The sequence below is a fragment of the Hermetia illucens genome, chromosome 1 (genome assembly GCF_905115235.1).
Source record: "Hermetia illucens chromosome 1, iHerIll2.2.curated.20191125, whole genome shotgun sequence".
Classification (NCBI taxonomy): domain Eukaryota; kingdom Metazoa; phylum Arthropoda; class Insecta; order Diptera; family Stratiomyidae; genus Hermetia; species Hermetia illucens.
The window spans coordinates 58,999,653-59,016,930 of NC_051849.1; the positions used below are offsets into that span (position 1 = coordinate 58,999,653).

At 44.0% G+C, this 17,278-nt stretch overlaps 1 protein-coding gene across 2 annotated transcripts in view; it reads left to right on the forward strand.

Moving 5' to 3' along the window:
- Nucleotides 1-17,278, forward strand: part of LOC119652275 (high affinity cAMP-specific and IBMX-insensitive 3',5'-cyclic phosphodiesterase 8) — a 485,640-nt gene that overhangs the window by 301,106 nt on the left and 167,256 nt on the right. Inside the window, exon 2 of one of the 2 annotated variants that reach the window (XM_038056307.1) lies at nt 12,225-13,150. The exons of the other annotated variant lie outside the window; for it this stretch is intronic. Coding sequence (XP_037912235.1) covers nt 13,030-13,150 — 121 coding nt within the window. The 5' untranslated portion in view covers nt 12,225-13,029. The remainder of the gene's footprint in view (nt 1-12,224; nt 13,151-17,278) is intronic. 2 annotated transcript variants of the gene reach the window in all.

The following is a 17,278-nucleotide window of genomic DNA, read 5'->3' on the forward strand; positions in this document are numbered from 1 at the left end:
TTCCAAAAGAAGCACTAAATGACGTATCCTTAGTTGACAGTTCCTTTCCAGATCCTTCATTCTACCAAATATAATAAACTATACTGAACGAGGTACTCCGCCTTCTTGAAAAACGATTGGGTCCTTCAATTCAGACACCCAATTTACCCAAGAGAACCTTTTCAGATAAACAGGCGAGGTTATTCTCTACTCACCATCTACATAGCATGCAAATGTGGGCTAGCGAAAGTCAATAAAAAATTCTCTCCAAATGCACTCACAATCCGACTACAAATATCATAAATGCTATGGAAAAGATAAACAAAATTTCCCACAAAAACTCCGAAAGATCCATTCCTTCCTACAAATTCGCATTGTCCTTTACACAATACATATATCTAACCCAGAGAAATTATTCGCAGCCAAGGCCAAAGCTTCTCACCCCCTCGCCAAGAGCCATAAACCCCATTAGAGTAATCTAGTCAGCACCTGTGTTATCTACTTACCCTCTCCAACCTAACTCTAATGGAACATTTATCAGCCACCAAACGAAGATTTTTCGATGTGAAAAGTCCAAAAGAGAAGGTATTTTATGTACACGATAACTATCCGAAACTAGGAGAACCAATTTAGATAAGATAATATCATTTACCTTTGGCATTTTGTACAGGAGAAAAATATTTATATTTGGTTTCCCGTGGTCTACACAAACATGTAATGATGACTTTTTTACAGGCGATTCCCTCGATAACCAGGAAAATACAATATATAACGAAATTTTGGGTAGATATCGTAAATAAATAATAATCATATATTTTTATAGAATGTGAAAAAGGGCTCTCTGCAGTGTTTGTAAGAATCAAATATTTGGTTACTCACCCGGAGGAAACTTCAACTTTCCAGTGGGTGTCTATGATTGCAGGATTTAGTTCCCTTGAGCGACTGCTTGGAGCTTACACTTACAACTCAGATTACCGACAAATTTCCTTTAGTTAACCCTCCATCACGTAATAGTCGTGAACCCAAGCTAATGAGTACCATACATTTTCCAGCAACTAATTATCTTGTTTAAGACCCCGTGACATTCCTTTCAACCATCTCGAAATCTTGGAGATGATTTTATACTCTTCTGAGTTGCTGAGCATCCGACCGAGTCCTCGTTTACCTTCTGTATAATTACACGGGGTGCAATTAGCTCCTCTCACTTGACTAGTTGAGCGCCACCCGAAAGCAAAGCATTTCATTAAGGCTTGCTGACGCGCACCGGCAAATATTGACAACTTTAATTGAAAATTGTATTCGACTTCGTACTTGAACACCTTTTCCATTATCACCTCTTTGAGGGCGCCTAGCACATATTCGTAACGCGACGCTGGTCGTACTCTATTTACCGCCTCTGTTTACCGGAGATTAAAAGGAATGGAACTAATCTGTGCATTGTTCCCTGTAAATTACGTAATCGACAACCATTATCGTTGCTGTTTTCGCTTTGTGTGTTAATTTCAGTCTTTACTTAATAATTTAGCTGCAGCTATTTTATGGAAGATTGTATGGATAAGTACCATGCAATTTGCCTGGGGAGAAATCGAGGGAGACGATAATTTGCAGCTTCAAGTTGCCGTGATAGACGGTTGACGGATTTGATACTTACTTTGAGAATGAGATTATTGGACAGCTTCATCAAATCTCTCGTGTTGAGTCAGACATGTAATCACTTCTCTATGATAAGACCAAAGCGACGAATTTGCACCCACAGGCTTCCATGAATCCCTACCTTCTGCGCGAGGTGGGAGAGGAGTTTGATGGCAAAATCCGACAACTGAATTAAATAGATTTTCGAGATAGAATGGGCATTCCACATCGAAGATGCTTACTCCTTCTGGTTGAGTAGAGAATTCCAATTTGATGTTAGATTGATGAGGAGATACGTCCTTATTCATCAAATGGTTTCCAAGATTAACTTTGAACTCCTTAGAATTGGACCTTTCCTGTTGGAATACCCCTGCGTAGCCTCAAAATGTAAAAATCGAAAGGTAAAAAACGATCAGACTCATATTGCATTGGTGTGCTAGTAACTTATTTTTCGACTTTTCTATCATTCAACATTGAAGGGATTCTCTTGTTGCAGAAAACCTAGAGAGCACCGCTTCGTGATCAAAAGTGGATCTGCCTCCGATGCGGGCCAAATTGTTGACTACACTAGAAAAGTTTCAAAAAAACAGCAGATTGTACTTTCGGAAGAATAAGCCCCAAGGAGCTCGTAGTGCATCCACAATGGCGGAACGGTCCTCGATGCTTCGCATCATGGTGATCGTTAGTACCAGGATACAACTTGATGTCATCTAAGTACATCACGTGTGTCAGTTCGCAATTTTATTACAAAACCATGCCCCCTAGCATCATACAGTAGCCATGAAAAGGGGGTTCAGTGCCATGCAAAACCAAAGGGGATGCAACGAATCCCCCTGGAAGATGCCCCTTCTTATATGGATAGGCTCTGAGGTATCTGCACCCTCCGATGTACGCACTGATAAGATGGTATGCCACCTATCCATGACTGTCGCCAAAAACTTTATTAGTTTCGGATCAATGCGATACGGATATAGAACATCGATAAGCCTTCGCATAATCGATATAGCAACTAAGGAGACTTCTCTGGCCTCTAGTTCCTTGCCTTACAATTACCGAGTCGATAGTGAGTTGCTCTTTGCAACCCCTTGACCCAAGTCGGCAGCCCTGCCGCTCTTCCACTAATAATGGACGTAATGAATTTGTAGAGGATTGGTAAGCAAGGAATTGGTCTTGTGTCTGCGGGGTCCTGCACCGTCTCCCTCTTAAGGATAAGGTAGGTAATCCCCGTAGTGAGGGCTGTGTGCCAACCGACAGTATACGCTGGTAAATTTCTTATACCAGAAATTCTGCACCCGATCCAGACCTGGTCCCTTACAGTTCTTCGAGCTGTTTATGGCTCGTCAAACTTCCTCTTGAGTAACTGCACATGACAGAAAGTTTCTCCTTTAGTGTGTCCAGAACTTCAACTACGGGTGTCTCACTGGGGATGGCATAGTTCTGGTAAACCCTCTGCACTTTATTTCTCACCCGTCTGCTGGCGTTGCCAGTGCTGATCTGAATCAGTCTAGCAATGTCCTGCCTTAGTGAGTCCCGCCGACGTTCGAGAAGAATTTTTCATGGTGGATCTCTTTGGTCACTCAAACCAATAACACGAAAGCGAATCTTCTGACAGTGCAATCTGATAGCCGCAACTGCACCACAATACACAAGTGATTGTAGTTGCAGCAGCGACATATCAGCACACAGCCGAGATGCAATCTCATCATTGATTTGAGATAGAATTCCCGGAGTTGCTGGAGATGCATAGAGCCTGGGAATATCTGATCTATGCAATGGATCCATATCCGGGAATTCTATATACGCTCTTTGGAACTCGTCCCGAACCTCAACGGAAACCTCAGCTGGACGTTGAGGAAGAGTGCTTCGGCGAGTACTGAAACTGTTGCCTGCAGTGCGACGTGGTGTTGTTGATGCCGCCGCCTTTGCCCCCATCGACTCTCGGTCACCAGTTTCGCGGTGACTTCAAAACGAACACGCTCCCTGATGATGACCGGGATTGTATCGCTGCGAGTTATAAAGCGGTACTGGTCTGCGACTCGTGGCACAGTCACATGCGCGAATTGCGGGAACCGTTCGACGAATCTCTGGTGCAACTAGGGGCGATAAGAAGGTGTACCCGCCCCGCCGTTATTTCGTAGTAGGAGCGGATGATGAAGAGGTGCATTTCTTCAGTCCACTTCGTCCGCTGCCTACGCGAACTTGCTGAAGTGGTCGCCACAGATTGTGGCGAAATAGCTGCAGCATGCGGAGCAATGCTCCTAGTCGTCGTGGCGCCTAGACGTCGAACCGCCCCACGACTAGCGATTTCGAAGCCGTGCTGTCCATTACGGGAGCCCGACCCAGTCACCAAGTCAAACGACTCCCGCCGGTTATCCGTACCGGACCTTAAATTTTTTCTTCTTCTCATAGACTGATTTGCATTTTATAGCTAACTGCCAGGTGTGGGGATAGCTTCCTCAGTGAGTAATGGGCAAGACTGCAAAGTTCCTGAGCTTTCCTCACCTACTCCACTGCGGTGGCGTAAAGCCATTCAGACTGAAGCTATCCATCCCTCCTCCTTTCACAATCGGACTTGGGACCGGCTACGGCGGATTATTATTACATTTTTCAGAAATTGAAATATTTTGTATTTGGCGGGATATATGAGTGATTATTCTTGGCGAATTGTCACCACTCAAACAAATCCTTACAACGGAAGCATAATATACCCAACTAGAGCCAATCAGAGTTGACAAAACATCCATCCCTCATGAGTATAGTTAACGTCATACTTTACCATGATAACTCTTGATCACTGCTGAACTTACTCAAGGAAAAAATGCGAGGTTTGGTAGGCAGCATTTGGTCCAACCCCGTACTCTTGTGCCCTTGTCATTCAAATTTTTACTTATTCCGCTCCTAGAACAGTCATTTGATAGGATTTTTTAGGAAAGACGTTCACTTACTGCTGTACTGATGTACACTTACTGCTTTCTTCTCATTCAAGTAATCTGAATCTTATAAAAAGGGAATTTTTTTATCATCTGACCATTGGTAGTATGAAATAGATCACGAAAAAAACGATGCATTCGACTGAAGCTGGGAAAACAATTTTTCTAAAGTTTCAAAAATAGAAACCAAAAAACCTTACGCCTACACACCCACGCAAAATATTAAAAGACGATATGACCTAAGGTTAGGCGCAATGTAAAGTACATTCGTACACTCCTAGAGCATCCAGGAACAGTCGATTGCATTGCATGTCACAGCAATTAATAGAGTTGTCGTCCTTTCCTAAAATTTGACTTACTAATTCTAGTTCTAATTAACAACTACCAGCGCGTGATCCATACGCTAATATAGTTCTTCGTCGGACGTCAGAATACCTTATTGTCACAGCGGAGATAAGTATAGGGAGAAGGCTGGTGCTTCCACTGTGTTGATGCATTTTCATTTCCAGACGTTAAAAAAAACAATAAAGGAAAATCTACCACTGTTAACGCATCAAACAAAATCTTCGTCAGAAACAACTCTATCAAGATGGATAAACTGACCGACATTGTGCTCATTAATTCAAATTAGAGGAGTGCGATCCCGACCCTACTTACCTCCTTCTTCAAATGAAAAACTATTTCGTCAAAATCCATGACTCTGCATTGAAGCAAGCCAGTGTCATCAGCATAGTCGCGATATTTGAAGACAGATGTCAAGGTCCATTGAAGTTCTCCATGACCTCCAGGCAAGGCAGCATGAAGGACGTCGCTGATATTTCTTTTTTTTTGTCGTTTCTCATTAACTTCTCTTTTTAGACCAATTTTAGCATATGCGTCTCAACGTGAATTGCATGCCCATATTAAAAAGACATCTCTCTCGCAATTTTCCCGCGACCGCTGCGAGCCCCTATTGATCATAGATGTCCTCGTCGGTGTGATCATGACGTGCTGCGCCACTCGCCCATCACAACATCTTTATCATTTTTACTGTGAGGCGCCACTCATTGTTTTGACAGGCCGGCACTACAATAAATTTTTGGTTTGAGATGCTCGTTCATGCATTCATCACAAGGATTCAATCGATACAATCATTCTACTTTTGCACAAGTTACTCCAGATCAGCTTTTTTATGAGACGCATCACACTTTATCTGCATAGAGCAGTGTTTATGGCATTGGACTTTGGGTGTCCCGTGTGACAGTGTCCATAATAAAAACAAGCGGTAGAGCAATTCAGCCTAGGGTATGAATTCTTCTGGCACTAAATATTACGAGAAAGTACATGAGATGAGTTTGTGTGGCGCACGGTAGGTGTCGGTGGTGAAATTTAGATCTGTTGAACTTCGCTTTTGACTTCTTATTCTTTGATGCGTTTCAGCATAATTTTGACTATTATCTTCGCGACGGCAGAATGCTCGCAAATACTTTTACGGTTTTCTCACCCAACGTGGGCATCCCTCTTTGGAATTTTAACGACCACTCATTGGGAAAAGTTTATCATTCTCAGGATTAACATATAAATGGTGTAAGAAACAATTCCGAGTTGATTCCAGTTTTTTTTTTGGGAAGCACTTTGTACCGGGCCAATAGGGGTGGAACTTACTGCCACTGTATGTGGTCCACGGATCCCTTTATCTTGAGCTGGCTCCAAATTTTTAAAAATAGACAACTTGCCGTTTTGCCCAGGGCAGTGGAAAATTATCAGACGCTCACTTTTGCCCTGGAAGCAGAGGGACCGCAATGGTTACTTAGTGTTATTCGTTCCTTTTTAATAAATTCGCAAACACGCCATGGGTCCTAATTATATTGAACGAAAATGCTTCTAATAAGTTTAGGCCCAGCCCGACCTAGCAGACTTAATTTATGAGTCGAAATTCAGGGAGTCCTGAGATCTCCATCTGCTTCATGGCGAGTCGAACGTAGAGAGGGTGAGGGCGGGCAAATTCCTCCTGCTGTTTGTTATACACAGATCACTCTGTCTAGGACTAATACCCGATACCCAATCTCTAATAGAAGACGAATTGCGCTTTCGTCTATCGTGGTTTCAATTAAGAAATAAGATTTGCGTCATTTTTATGAAAAACCGATTAGGGTATAACAATTCTTTCCCTGTATAATTATATTTTCTATAGCTGCCATTCCTTCTTATCCAGTATCACATAAAAAGTGACCACTATCGTTACTCGTAAAGTTCGATGCTTTCAACAACTCTTGTCTGCATCGTGTCATCGGGGCGGAAATGGCAGTGAATAGACTATACATTGACTAGAAATGGCAGTTGCGCGTTATGCCACGCAGTGGAAACCACTATACCAGGATAGGCTACTAGCCGGACACCCTGGAAGAAATGAACAAGCTTCGCGGAAAGTCGTGGAAAAGTTGAAGCACCAAAACTGATTTTCAGTTATCTTCAAATTAAAAAAATCCCGAACGAGCTAATAAAGAAACGAACAGCGATCTTAAGGACCTAGAGACAAGCTCAGTCTATAAACTTATAATCAAATAGTGATCCGGTAGGGACAGGGTCAGACAGGCGGGATTTTTTAGTGGAATTGGAATACTATTTGCGGCTATCTCGGCCAGGACACATTCGTAGGTGATCGAGCTAGCGTAAGTAGCCTCCTACGATTTTTTCACCTCCATACCCAAAAAGGAAAGTACTGCGCTTACCATTTTTTTTTTTTGTGCGTACACGGAGCAGCGCGTGTGGGATTCACACCCACTAAAAACCACCCCCGGTCTCTCCAGCCCCAGCCCCGCGGGACCACCATTGAGGTATTACTTCGCGGGGTAGGTTTGCTCTTAGGCACTCATCCTTCTCCTATTTGCAGCTTTCCTCCTTCTTTGTTCCTTCTGCAACCCCTCCTGCATTTGGATGATTGCGGAGCCAACCGCAAGCCACTTCTCCTCGGACTCCAGCATCTCAGTAACCAAGCTTTCCGGAGTCCCGCTCCTGCTCAGCAAATGGTTTAAGCTCCTTCTTTACATCGCAAATCGTGGGCAGTGAAACATCACATGCTCTGGATCCTCCGGTATGCCATCGCATCTGGGACAGTTCGGGAAATCATCCAACCCAAAGCGGTGCAGATACTGCCTGTAGCAACCACCGTGTCCCGTGAGGAACTGGGTAATGTGGTAGTTGGTATCCCCATATTTTCGCTCAAACCACACCCTAATGTTGGGAATGAGCCTGTGCGTCCACCGACCTTTCGCAGACTCGTCCCATCTGCGTTGCCAGAGATCAAGCGACTCTGACCTTGCCGCATTTCTACGCTGTGCATGCCCCTCCATATGTCTTGCATTGTATAGGACACTCATTTCTTTGGCCAGAATGTCAACCGGGATCATGCCTGCCACCACCAATACTGCCTCATCTGATGTGGTTCTAAAAGCACTACAACCCCTCAAAGCCATCCGCCGGTAAACCGAGTTCACCTGCTTCCGTCTCTGAGAGTTTGCAAGCGCCTCTGCCCACACAGGCGACGAGTAGAGCAGGATGGAGCGCACCACTCCGGCTAGCACCAACCTCCGGCAATGTTTCGGTCCACCAATATTTGACAACATTTTTGCAAGTGCCGTGGTGGCACTGGCTGCCTTTTGGCATGCATACTCTAGGTGCTCCCTAAAACTCAATTTGGTGTCAATTATTACCCCCAGGTATTTGATAGCCGGCTTTGATACGACCGTATGTCCACCGACCTCCACTTTTACAGTGTTATTTTTCCTGCGTTTCATTATTAAGACCGCTTCCGTTTTTGCGTCCGCCAAGGTCAGCCCGGCCTTTTCTAGCCAGGACTTTACCGCTCTCACTGTTTCTGTTGCGTAAACCTCCACACCTTCTGGGTGTTTTGCTGCAACAACCACAGCTAGGTCATCAGCAAAGCCGACAATCGTAGTCCCCTCTGGGACGGGAAGAGCAAGCACCCCATTATACATGATATTCCACAACAGGGGACCAAGTACCGATCCCTGTGGTACCCCGGCTGTGACAATGTACTCTTTGGGGCCATCATCCGTCCCGTACCAGAGAGTCCTCTCTGAGAGGTAGTTTTCCACCAAATTCGCTAACTATCCGGAGGCACCTATGTCAGCCAACGCCCCTTTAATTCTATTCCAGTTGGCCGAGTTGAATGCGTTTTTGACATCCAACGCCACCACGGCACAGCAGCCGCCAGAAATCAGTGCACCTTTTGTCAGGTTTACCACCATGCCAATTGCGTCCACCGTAGAGTGGGCGCGTCGGAAACCAAACTGGCGTTCCGACAAACCATTGCTGGCTTCGACGATGGGCAGGAGTCTGTTGTAGATGACTCTCTCCATCATCTTCCCCATTGTATCCAACAGGCAGATAGGACGATACGACGTTGGGTTTCCAGGTTGCTTGCCAGGCTTCGGAAGCAACACCAACTTTTGCTTTTTCCACTGGGCAGGGAATATTCTTTCTTTTAGGCACGCCTCGAAGGTGTTGACGAAAAGGTCGGGCCTAGTCTTCACTGCCAGTTTCAAAGCTCGGTTGGGGATGCCATCCAAACCTGGGGCCTTGTTGTCACCGAACCTACCACATATTTCCCGCAGCTCCTCCACAGTTACAGGCGGTATTATGCCGACATTTGGCTGGACAAAAATTTGCCTTCCCCTATTTTCGTGGTGAGGGAACAGAGTGGTAACAATCTGTTTCAGGAGGCGCGGACAGGTCACCTGGGGTGATTTCCGCAGCCTTTTCATCACCACTCTGTAAGCCTCGCCCCAAGGGTTTATGTCAGCATGGCCGCACAGCTGTTTGAAGCAGTTCTTTTTGCTCCTCCGAATGGCTTCTTTTAGGCGGCCACGCAATTGCTTGTGTGCCCCCTCTCGACCGTCGCCACCGGGTTTTCCCCTGAGCCTCTGGAAAAACCTCCTTGCCCGAAAACATGCGGCTCGCAAACTTGCGATTTCGTTGTTCCACCAGTAGTTGGGTTGCCTACTGGGGAGCAATCGCCTTCTGGGCATAGTAGCATCGCATGCTTCCGTCACCCATCGAGTGATCTGGGTGGCTTTCTCTCCAGCCGTACCATACAGGGATATGTCGGATTTGAGCACCGCGGAAAACGTGTCCCCCTCGAACGCTTTCACTGTCCAGCCAAGCATACCACCCGACATTTTGCGAAAACTCTTTTTCGAGCTCGATCCGCCCTCGATCTCTATGCAGATTGCCTGGTGGTCGCTGTGAGTATAGTCCTCACTGACATGCCAAGCGATTCTACTGGCTAAAGTGGCACTCACGTATGTCAGGTCCACTATAGACCCCAGGCCCCTTCTCCGGAAAGTGTACGAAGACCCAACATTCGCCAGTACCACGTCCAGCTCCGCGAATACTTCGAGGAGAACACGTCCCCTGACATTAGTTATCCGGCTGCTCCATTCAAGAGCCCACGCATTGAAATCGCCTCCTATTATAATCGGCCAACGTCCTCTTGCATCCAAAACAAGAGCGGCAAGCATCCGCTCATACTCGACGAGTGTAGCGCTGGGTGGAGCATAGCAGCTGTAGATGTGGATGCCCTTCACCTTCGCTCTGATAAAGCCCTCCTCCGGGTGCTCCATTATTTCCTGGAAGGCCTGTTCTCCACAACTCCACAGCGCTGCTTAGCCCGTTTGGTCTTTGACCCAAACGCTACCACCGCGGTTTCGGTATGGTTCACTTAGTATGGCCACATCGATGTTTTTCTCGCGGATGGTTTGCGCGAGTAGATCCTGCGCCGCCTCGCAGTGGTTGAGGTTGATTTGTATCAACCTCATCTGCGATTTGTGCTAAGGGCTCTCCTGTATTCCGGGCACCTGCTGCTGCCTGCAATGTGCCGATGGTCCACACCCTCCTTTCCTTTGCACAGTAGACAATTTGGTCAACTCCACAGTCCTTACTGATGTGGCCTTCCACTCCGCATCTCCTGCATTGCTTTGACCTGTCATTTGGGTTAGTGGATGACTTCGCAATGTGACCAAAGCCAAGGCATCTAAAGCACCGTTTTAACGCCACCTGTTCCCTAAGGCGACACATAACCCAGCCTATTCTCACTCCCCCTGCTGCTAACAGTTTGAGTGCGTTCTCCACTGGTAGGCTGATGATGGCGGTTTGTGTTCCCCCATAGGCTTTCCTTAGCGTTTTCACCACTGACTCTTGTAGTCCGGCAAGATCGAACTGTTTCTCCAACGCTTCGCGAACCTCCTCCTTCGTCGTGATTTCATCTATATCTTTACAGATTATAGTGATCTCCGGCCTGCTAGCTCTTATGTCGGCTTCCTGCCCTAAAGTTTTCCCGATTTGGCGCTTACCATATATTCACATATATAATGCCTATACTGTCAGATGGCTTTTAGGTCATCGATCTATCAATAAAACCGAAGAAATCGACGTTAATCATTTTTAATATGTTTCTGATTCTTTATTACTTGCACTTAAATTTTCTTTGAATTTATGAAACTTGTTCACCCTCTGTGATTATAGCAAATCCTAGCCGCTAGATGAATGTGGAATTAGTTCAGCTCAGACCTTTCCATTGCATTAGAAAAGGTTGAAAGGAGTGAACTGTAGAAATAAAGAAATTCAAGGCGTCTAATTTTAGTTTATTGAAGTTCTCTCTAAAAAGATTTCCCTTCACAATCATGGAGCACGTTTCCCTCGTCATCATAAACAACATTATTGATTAATCCTGGAAAAAAAACTGAATAATCCTTTACAACTTTATCGATTCATCCCGAAAATATTCTCCCATTGTTGCGTGAAAGCATGGACATCGTTCCTTACCCTAAATCAAATCCCCAAAATAAAAAGGATAGAGCCATGCTCCCTACAGACCTGATTTGCTCCGGATAAAGTTAAATGGCTCAAATTTTCAATGTTGTCACTCTATTTTCGGCGTCACCATAAACAAAAGGGAGCCTGACTCAAGCCTGGCCGGGATAGCTACTTCCGGGAGCATTATCCGCCCCTTAGCAAATGGAGAAACGATGAGGAGTTGAATTATTCTAGGCAACCATCGGATCTGCTTTCTATACGCATTTAATACCAATTTAATCCAGGAGCTTTTTGCAAAGGGTGGATGGCAGTTTATTTTAATGTAATAATTCAGACTCATGTTCTGGAGATGGATTTTGTCTGACACAAATCAGAGAGGCATTTTAAGTGTTTCCCGACCACGAATACCTTAATGCTTTCTGCAAATGAATTTCCCGCGGCGACCAATTACAGCCCCGAATGTTATCTGTAGGCTTATTCGGCATGCATACGTGTGATGATTTTTCATCCTTTTTAAATACCCTCATGTGGGGTGTGTAATTCAGGCAAGGCTCCATTTAGGGTATGTAAAAGTTTTTACTGAAATTGAAAGTCAAGCCAAATGGATTAAATCTTAAATTGGAATGTGATGCAGAGGGGATGAAAGAGTCCTCGAGTCCACAAATTAAATGAAGTCTAAATGCTAAGCGCCGCTAAGCACATTTAATCCAGGTGGAGTTATAAGTTACCTCGTGTCCTTTTCCATCAAAGCTGGTTAACACGTGCTGACACTGAACGTATGAGAACATCCTGAATTTTCCTTTTTACATGTCCTGCAAAATTATTTTCCCTTTCATCACAAAATCAATTTGTTTGCATATTACGTAGGAGAGAAACTTAATCAAAGTTTACCAGCGGCGAGGAACGCAACCGAACGGTGGTGGGCTCGCTTCCCCGACGCTACCTTCCGGGGGGTAATCCGTTCACTTGAGTGAATGCGGTTCACAGGTGGCCAGGCTGCGCCACTCAATTTCCACACATCATCGTCAACTGGTGCCCGACGAGCCTTGGCGGGTCTCCAGGTGGTTTCATCTTTCCGCCAAGTGTTATGAAGACATACTTAAGAGGCAGGTGAGAAGCTCGGCGCTGTGCAGAACGTTGGACGCCGTTGTCGTCGCTGCTGATTGAATCGAATCAGTTCATTTCCAGATAGTCGTCGTAGCTACCGCCACCGTCACCACTCAATGTGGCCATAGCGTCGCCATCACCTCAATTTACCTGTCCACTTAGTGCGAGCAAGTTGTAAATCAGAAAAGCAGTGAAAAGTCGATGCGAGATAGTGCGAAAGACGCAGCGTTTTGCAAATTGGTGCCGCTCCGCCGGGACGGGGTCAAGAGTGATCTTCGATTCCAACCGCGATCACGGTCGCATTCGTCACTTATGCTATAATTATGTGCTAAAAGTGTCCAGCGTGGTTTTATCGGTACCAGCGCAAAGTCGATTGAAATTTGTGTCTTCGGCGTTGTTGTTATTATTAAATTGTTGTTATTTATTGTTGGTGTTTTCGTATCGCTTTGCACTTGTTGTTTGTCGGGAACGCAACGTACGCGGAAAAATCTACTCGCGAGTGTTACTTTCATGGTGGCAATAGAGATCGAAAGTTGTAAGCTGGAACTGCGTCACTATTGGAATAATGATTATTGTCTCGGGATCGGGAGAACCCGCCCCCACTTCGAGCGATGCCGCCAATCAAATCCAACATCAGCAGGTATCTGCGCGGGAAATAAACTCCACTTCAGAGCAGGATTTAACTGGTATTTGTTGATTTCTTTAATCTTTGAATCTTTATCTCTTTTCCAATAATTACCACAGAAACTAGTGATAGTGTTATCAAGTGTGCAAGTGAATATTGCAACCGCTCTTTCAGATTTGACGTGAAAAAGGCCACATAACATGGGAACATTTTCCTTCTGATATTGAGCTTAAACTCCTTCAAATTGACGGAGTCATTTCAGCCCGTGACTCCAATTCAATTGTGTAGTCGGTGTTATATGAAGGACATATTAAATTGCTAAAGGTCTACGTATAAATTCGGAAATGCTCATTTGGTCCAATCTACTTGGTATTTGCAGGATCTACCACTCATATCTGGCCTTCTCTATAAGCGAAACGCCTTATCAAAATGGTTATGATCTGATTTTATTTGCAGTTTTTAGAGTTCGATGCTTTTATGGTACCCACAAGGAATTTCTGCAAACTTTTTGTTCGAATGTCGCATAAGAAGTCAACAAAGGCATCTCCCTTTCAATTGGCGAGGAGTAATACCATACCTATCCTCGTCACACTCAAGTAATAAGTGGAGCAAACTTAATTTACGTATGTGTAATGGGACATTGTGTCGATGAACACTTCAAAACTGAATGATCAAAATTCCTCCTTTATTCAGTTCATTCAATTACCCTCATAGTTGTCAACATGGACTCATAACATGTCTTATTACAATTAGCGCCCAACGTGGGTCCTTTTTGCTATTTAAATTTTAGGAAAGTAAAACTCTGGATATTAACATATTCTGTTTCCGGAATTTGATTTGCTGAGTAGTTTTGACCTTAATCCTTTTTAAGGTTTCATGTAAAAACGGACCCTTACTAAAATCGGTTTACTGTCTCTTGGTTTTCTAAAGTTTTGTGTAAAACCGCTTACCACCAAAATCGATTCAGCATCTGTCCTGTTAAGGTTTTGTGTAAAACAAAACCTTATTAAAATCGATTCACTGTCTGTCTGTCTGTCACACGCACTTTTATCCAAAACGGGTACACCGATTCGAACGAAATTTGGTGAACAGATGAAATCCCACGCATAGAGTGAGTGGTATAAATTTAGATATAGTTTAAAAGGGGGCTCCCCATACATGCAAAGGAGGATTTCAAAAAAATTTTTTACCGGATATAGTCATGTAGAGTATCAAATGAAAGGTCTCGATTAGTAATTTCAGCAACTGATATTAGTTTTATCGTGAATTGCAAAGTGTGCGAGTGAGGAGTCAAAATGTACGCACAAGTGAGACAGGGCTCATTTTTGGAAACTACCCAACCTAAAAATCAGGATGGTGCGCTTCGATGAAATCTAGACCTCAAAATATGTCCCATTTCGATATCTGGTCAAATAAACTTATTAATAGTTTATTACCAACTTTTAGAAATTTACTGAAAAACCCCCATAAATTCATCCTAGGACTTCCAAGTTCCGTACCAACATAGAGGGCAATATGGACTCATGAATCATGAAAATCAGGCCATTAGCGCCAAAGTTGTAGCAGTTCAAATTTCGCGCGAAATAACTGCTTCCAAAGCCATGCAAATAAGATGCTGACGTCATAATTAATGGGAATAATTGAAATTCGAATGAAATTTTCAAATTTGATTCATGAAGAATCTACTTTTCTCCCCAGCCTTTTTTTATATCTGTTGTAGGTTAAAATTCTTCGCATTTGCTAATAATATTAAAGTCAGGGTCTGAAACATATGGAGTTGACTATTATCAATACTGTGCTTTCCATTAAATGATTTATTTAAATCGCTTTCTAAAAACTAGAGGGCAATGGAATGCATTCGTTGCCCCTCATATTTTTTTCTTCAGCCTTTGTCCCATTCACAAGCGGGGTCATTTTATTTTATCAAACGCCTCATCTGGATGTAATCGCGGGGCTTCATCCAGCATATCAAGCCACGGATCTTTCGGCTGACCTTTTGGTCGGTTACCGTTGACTTCGATGTTCAGACCAAAATTGGCTGTGAATTCTCGTTAGCGCGAATTACGTGACCATACCATCGAAAACGATCCACGATCGGTGCAACTCCATATCGATCGCGGATATCCTCTTCCCAGATGTAATCAAAACGTGCCACGCCACCAGTGCAATGCAACATGTTCGTCTCCTCTACCGCAAGACGCTTTTCATTGTCTTTTATAGTCGGCCAACACTCAGAACTATAGAGAGCGCCACTTCATCTAGGTTGCATTAATGCTTGAAGCAATTTCAAAACGCAATTCTCCATTGGCTGATAACATTGACCCGAGAAATTTAGTTCGCTCAGTGCTGGGTAGGTTGTTGAAGCTGACAGCACAGAGCAATTTAAATATCTCGAGTCAATGCTGTCAGCCAATAGAGAACTGCGTAATGCTTCTCACGCAGGGAAACACAAAACCTTTTATACCTGAAGCCTCCAGCTTCCGGTTTCCCGACTTGTTTGTTTTTTCTCAGCTCTTCATGCCTTAGCTACTAATGGACGCCCCCCAACAATCCCCACAAACTGCATAATATTTTCAGATACTAAACGTCTCTTTGTAGCAGCCGTCTTGATCGGTACGCAGTAAACCTTGGACAATCAAATACAACATGATCCATATTGAGAGAGTATGTCCAGCGACTAGTTTATAGTTCGTCCCATTTCCTTTGTCATTCTGCGATAAATTTCCATATGATCAGCTAACATCAAAATGCACCAGACTCTGCGGTTGTTACATTTTATCGGAAAGACTCCAACCTGCGATTACCGGTATGTCTATGAGGACTAGCCCTACTAACATGTATGCGGCTTCTTTTAATATTACCCAGTAAACTTTGCATCCCCGGACTGCACTTACCTAATACGTCATTCTTAGTTTCATTTAGTTACCAAAACCGAAGACAGAAAACTTAATCTTAAGAAATAAATTCAGTAAAATAAATTTGGTTGCCAGTGAATTGTTTGTACGGCAACTTTAATTTTTATTGTTGTCTCCTTTCTGCTCTTGCTGATCACTATCCCTTTTGTTTTCTGCTCAGCGTTCAATGTTATCATTGCTATCCCTACATTACCCGCGAAATCAACGGTTAACACGTTGTTAAGGAGATATAGTGTCCATAATTCTTCGTAAATAATTATTTACAGGGGAGGACCTAGAAGAGAAGCTTGTGGCACACTGTAAGTCATCGAAAATATTTTTAGCCCATTGTCTGAATCGTAATACAGTCATCTCTCCAGGATAAATTGGTCAGCAGTGCGTCTAGTGTATTTTGGAGTCTGTGTTTTGACTAACATTTCGGAGATTTGGTTCTATTTTCCAAAACTAAAGACATTCTTTATATCTAGGTTTACTAATGTGCAGCATTTACGTTCCTCTAATACAGTCTTGACCAGAACAGTCACCAAATCCGAACTATTTATCAGAAAGCAGCCCCCCTTCTACTTCCACTTTAGTATACAGTCTATTGCAATTTATCTCTCCGAATAGTTTGCCAATGGTAGAGGGGCGGGGCCAGATAAATCGGTCTGCACGAGAGATGAATTGCTTGATTTGAGAATGAGTATCGGTTTTTGTAGCATCCATTGCTCGGGAAATTCTCCTTGTTTAAAACCCGCCGTAACAACATGGGCATCCATACCTGGTGACTACCACTTTCAGAGCGATATTCGGGATGCCATATGGCTAGAGAATTCCTTTCAAGGCGTTTCTTTCTTCAAAACTGTGTGTGGGCCCATATCACTGTTGGTCCTTGCCCAACGAATCACTGACAAAGGGAAGGTCTACAACCACATGCAACCCAACCGAAAAAAGTTTATTCCGCTAGCGTCTGCACGGACTACATTTAGGCGTGAGAATGTTTCCAATAATATCTGTTCTTTTATATTGGTCTCCCCGCTATCCCATTAAAATCGTATACGACAAAAAATAGGTAGACTTCGCGCTATTCATCATGCTTTGCTTCGCTTGAATATTACTCAGCATCCTTGACATGTTTTGCGACTACAATCAGTGCTATCTGGTAGACGTAACCCACCATCGTCGCCTCCTCTGAAATCGCTATACACATGATATTCCACACCAGTGGGAGGATGATGATCGGACGGGCGGGTCACTTAATCAGTATGGATGAGGATGATCCAACACGTCTATAA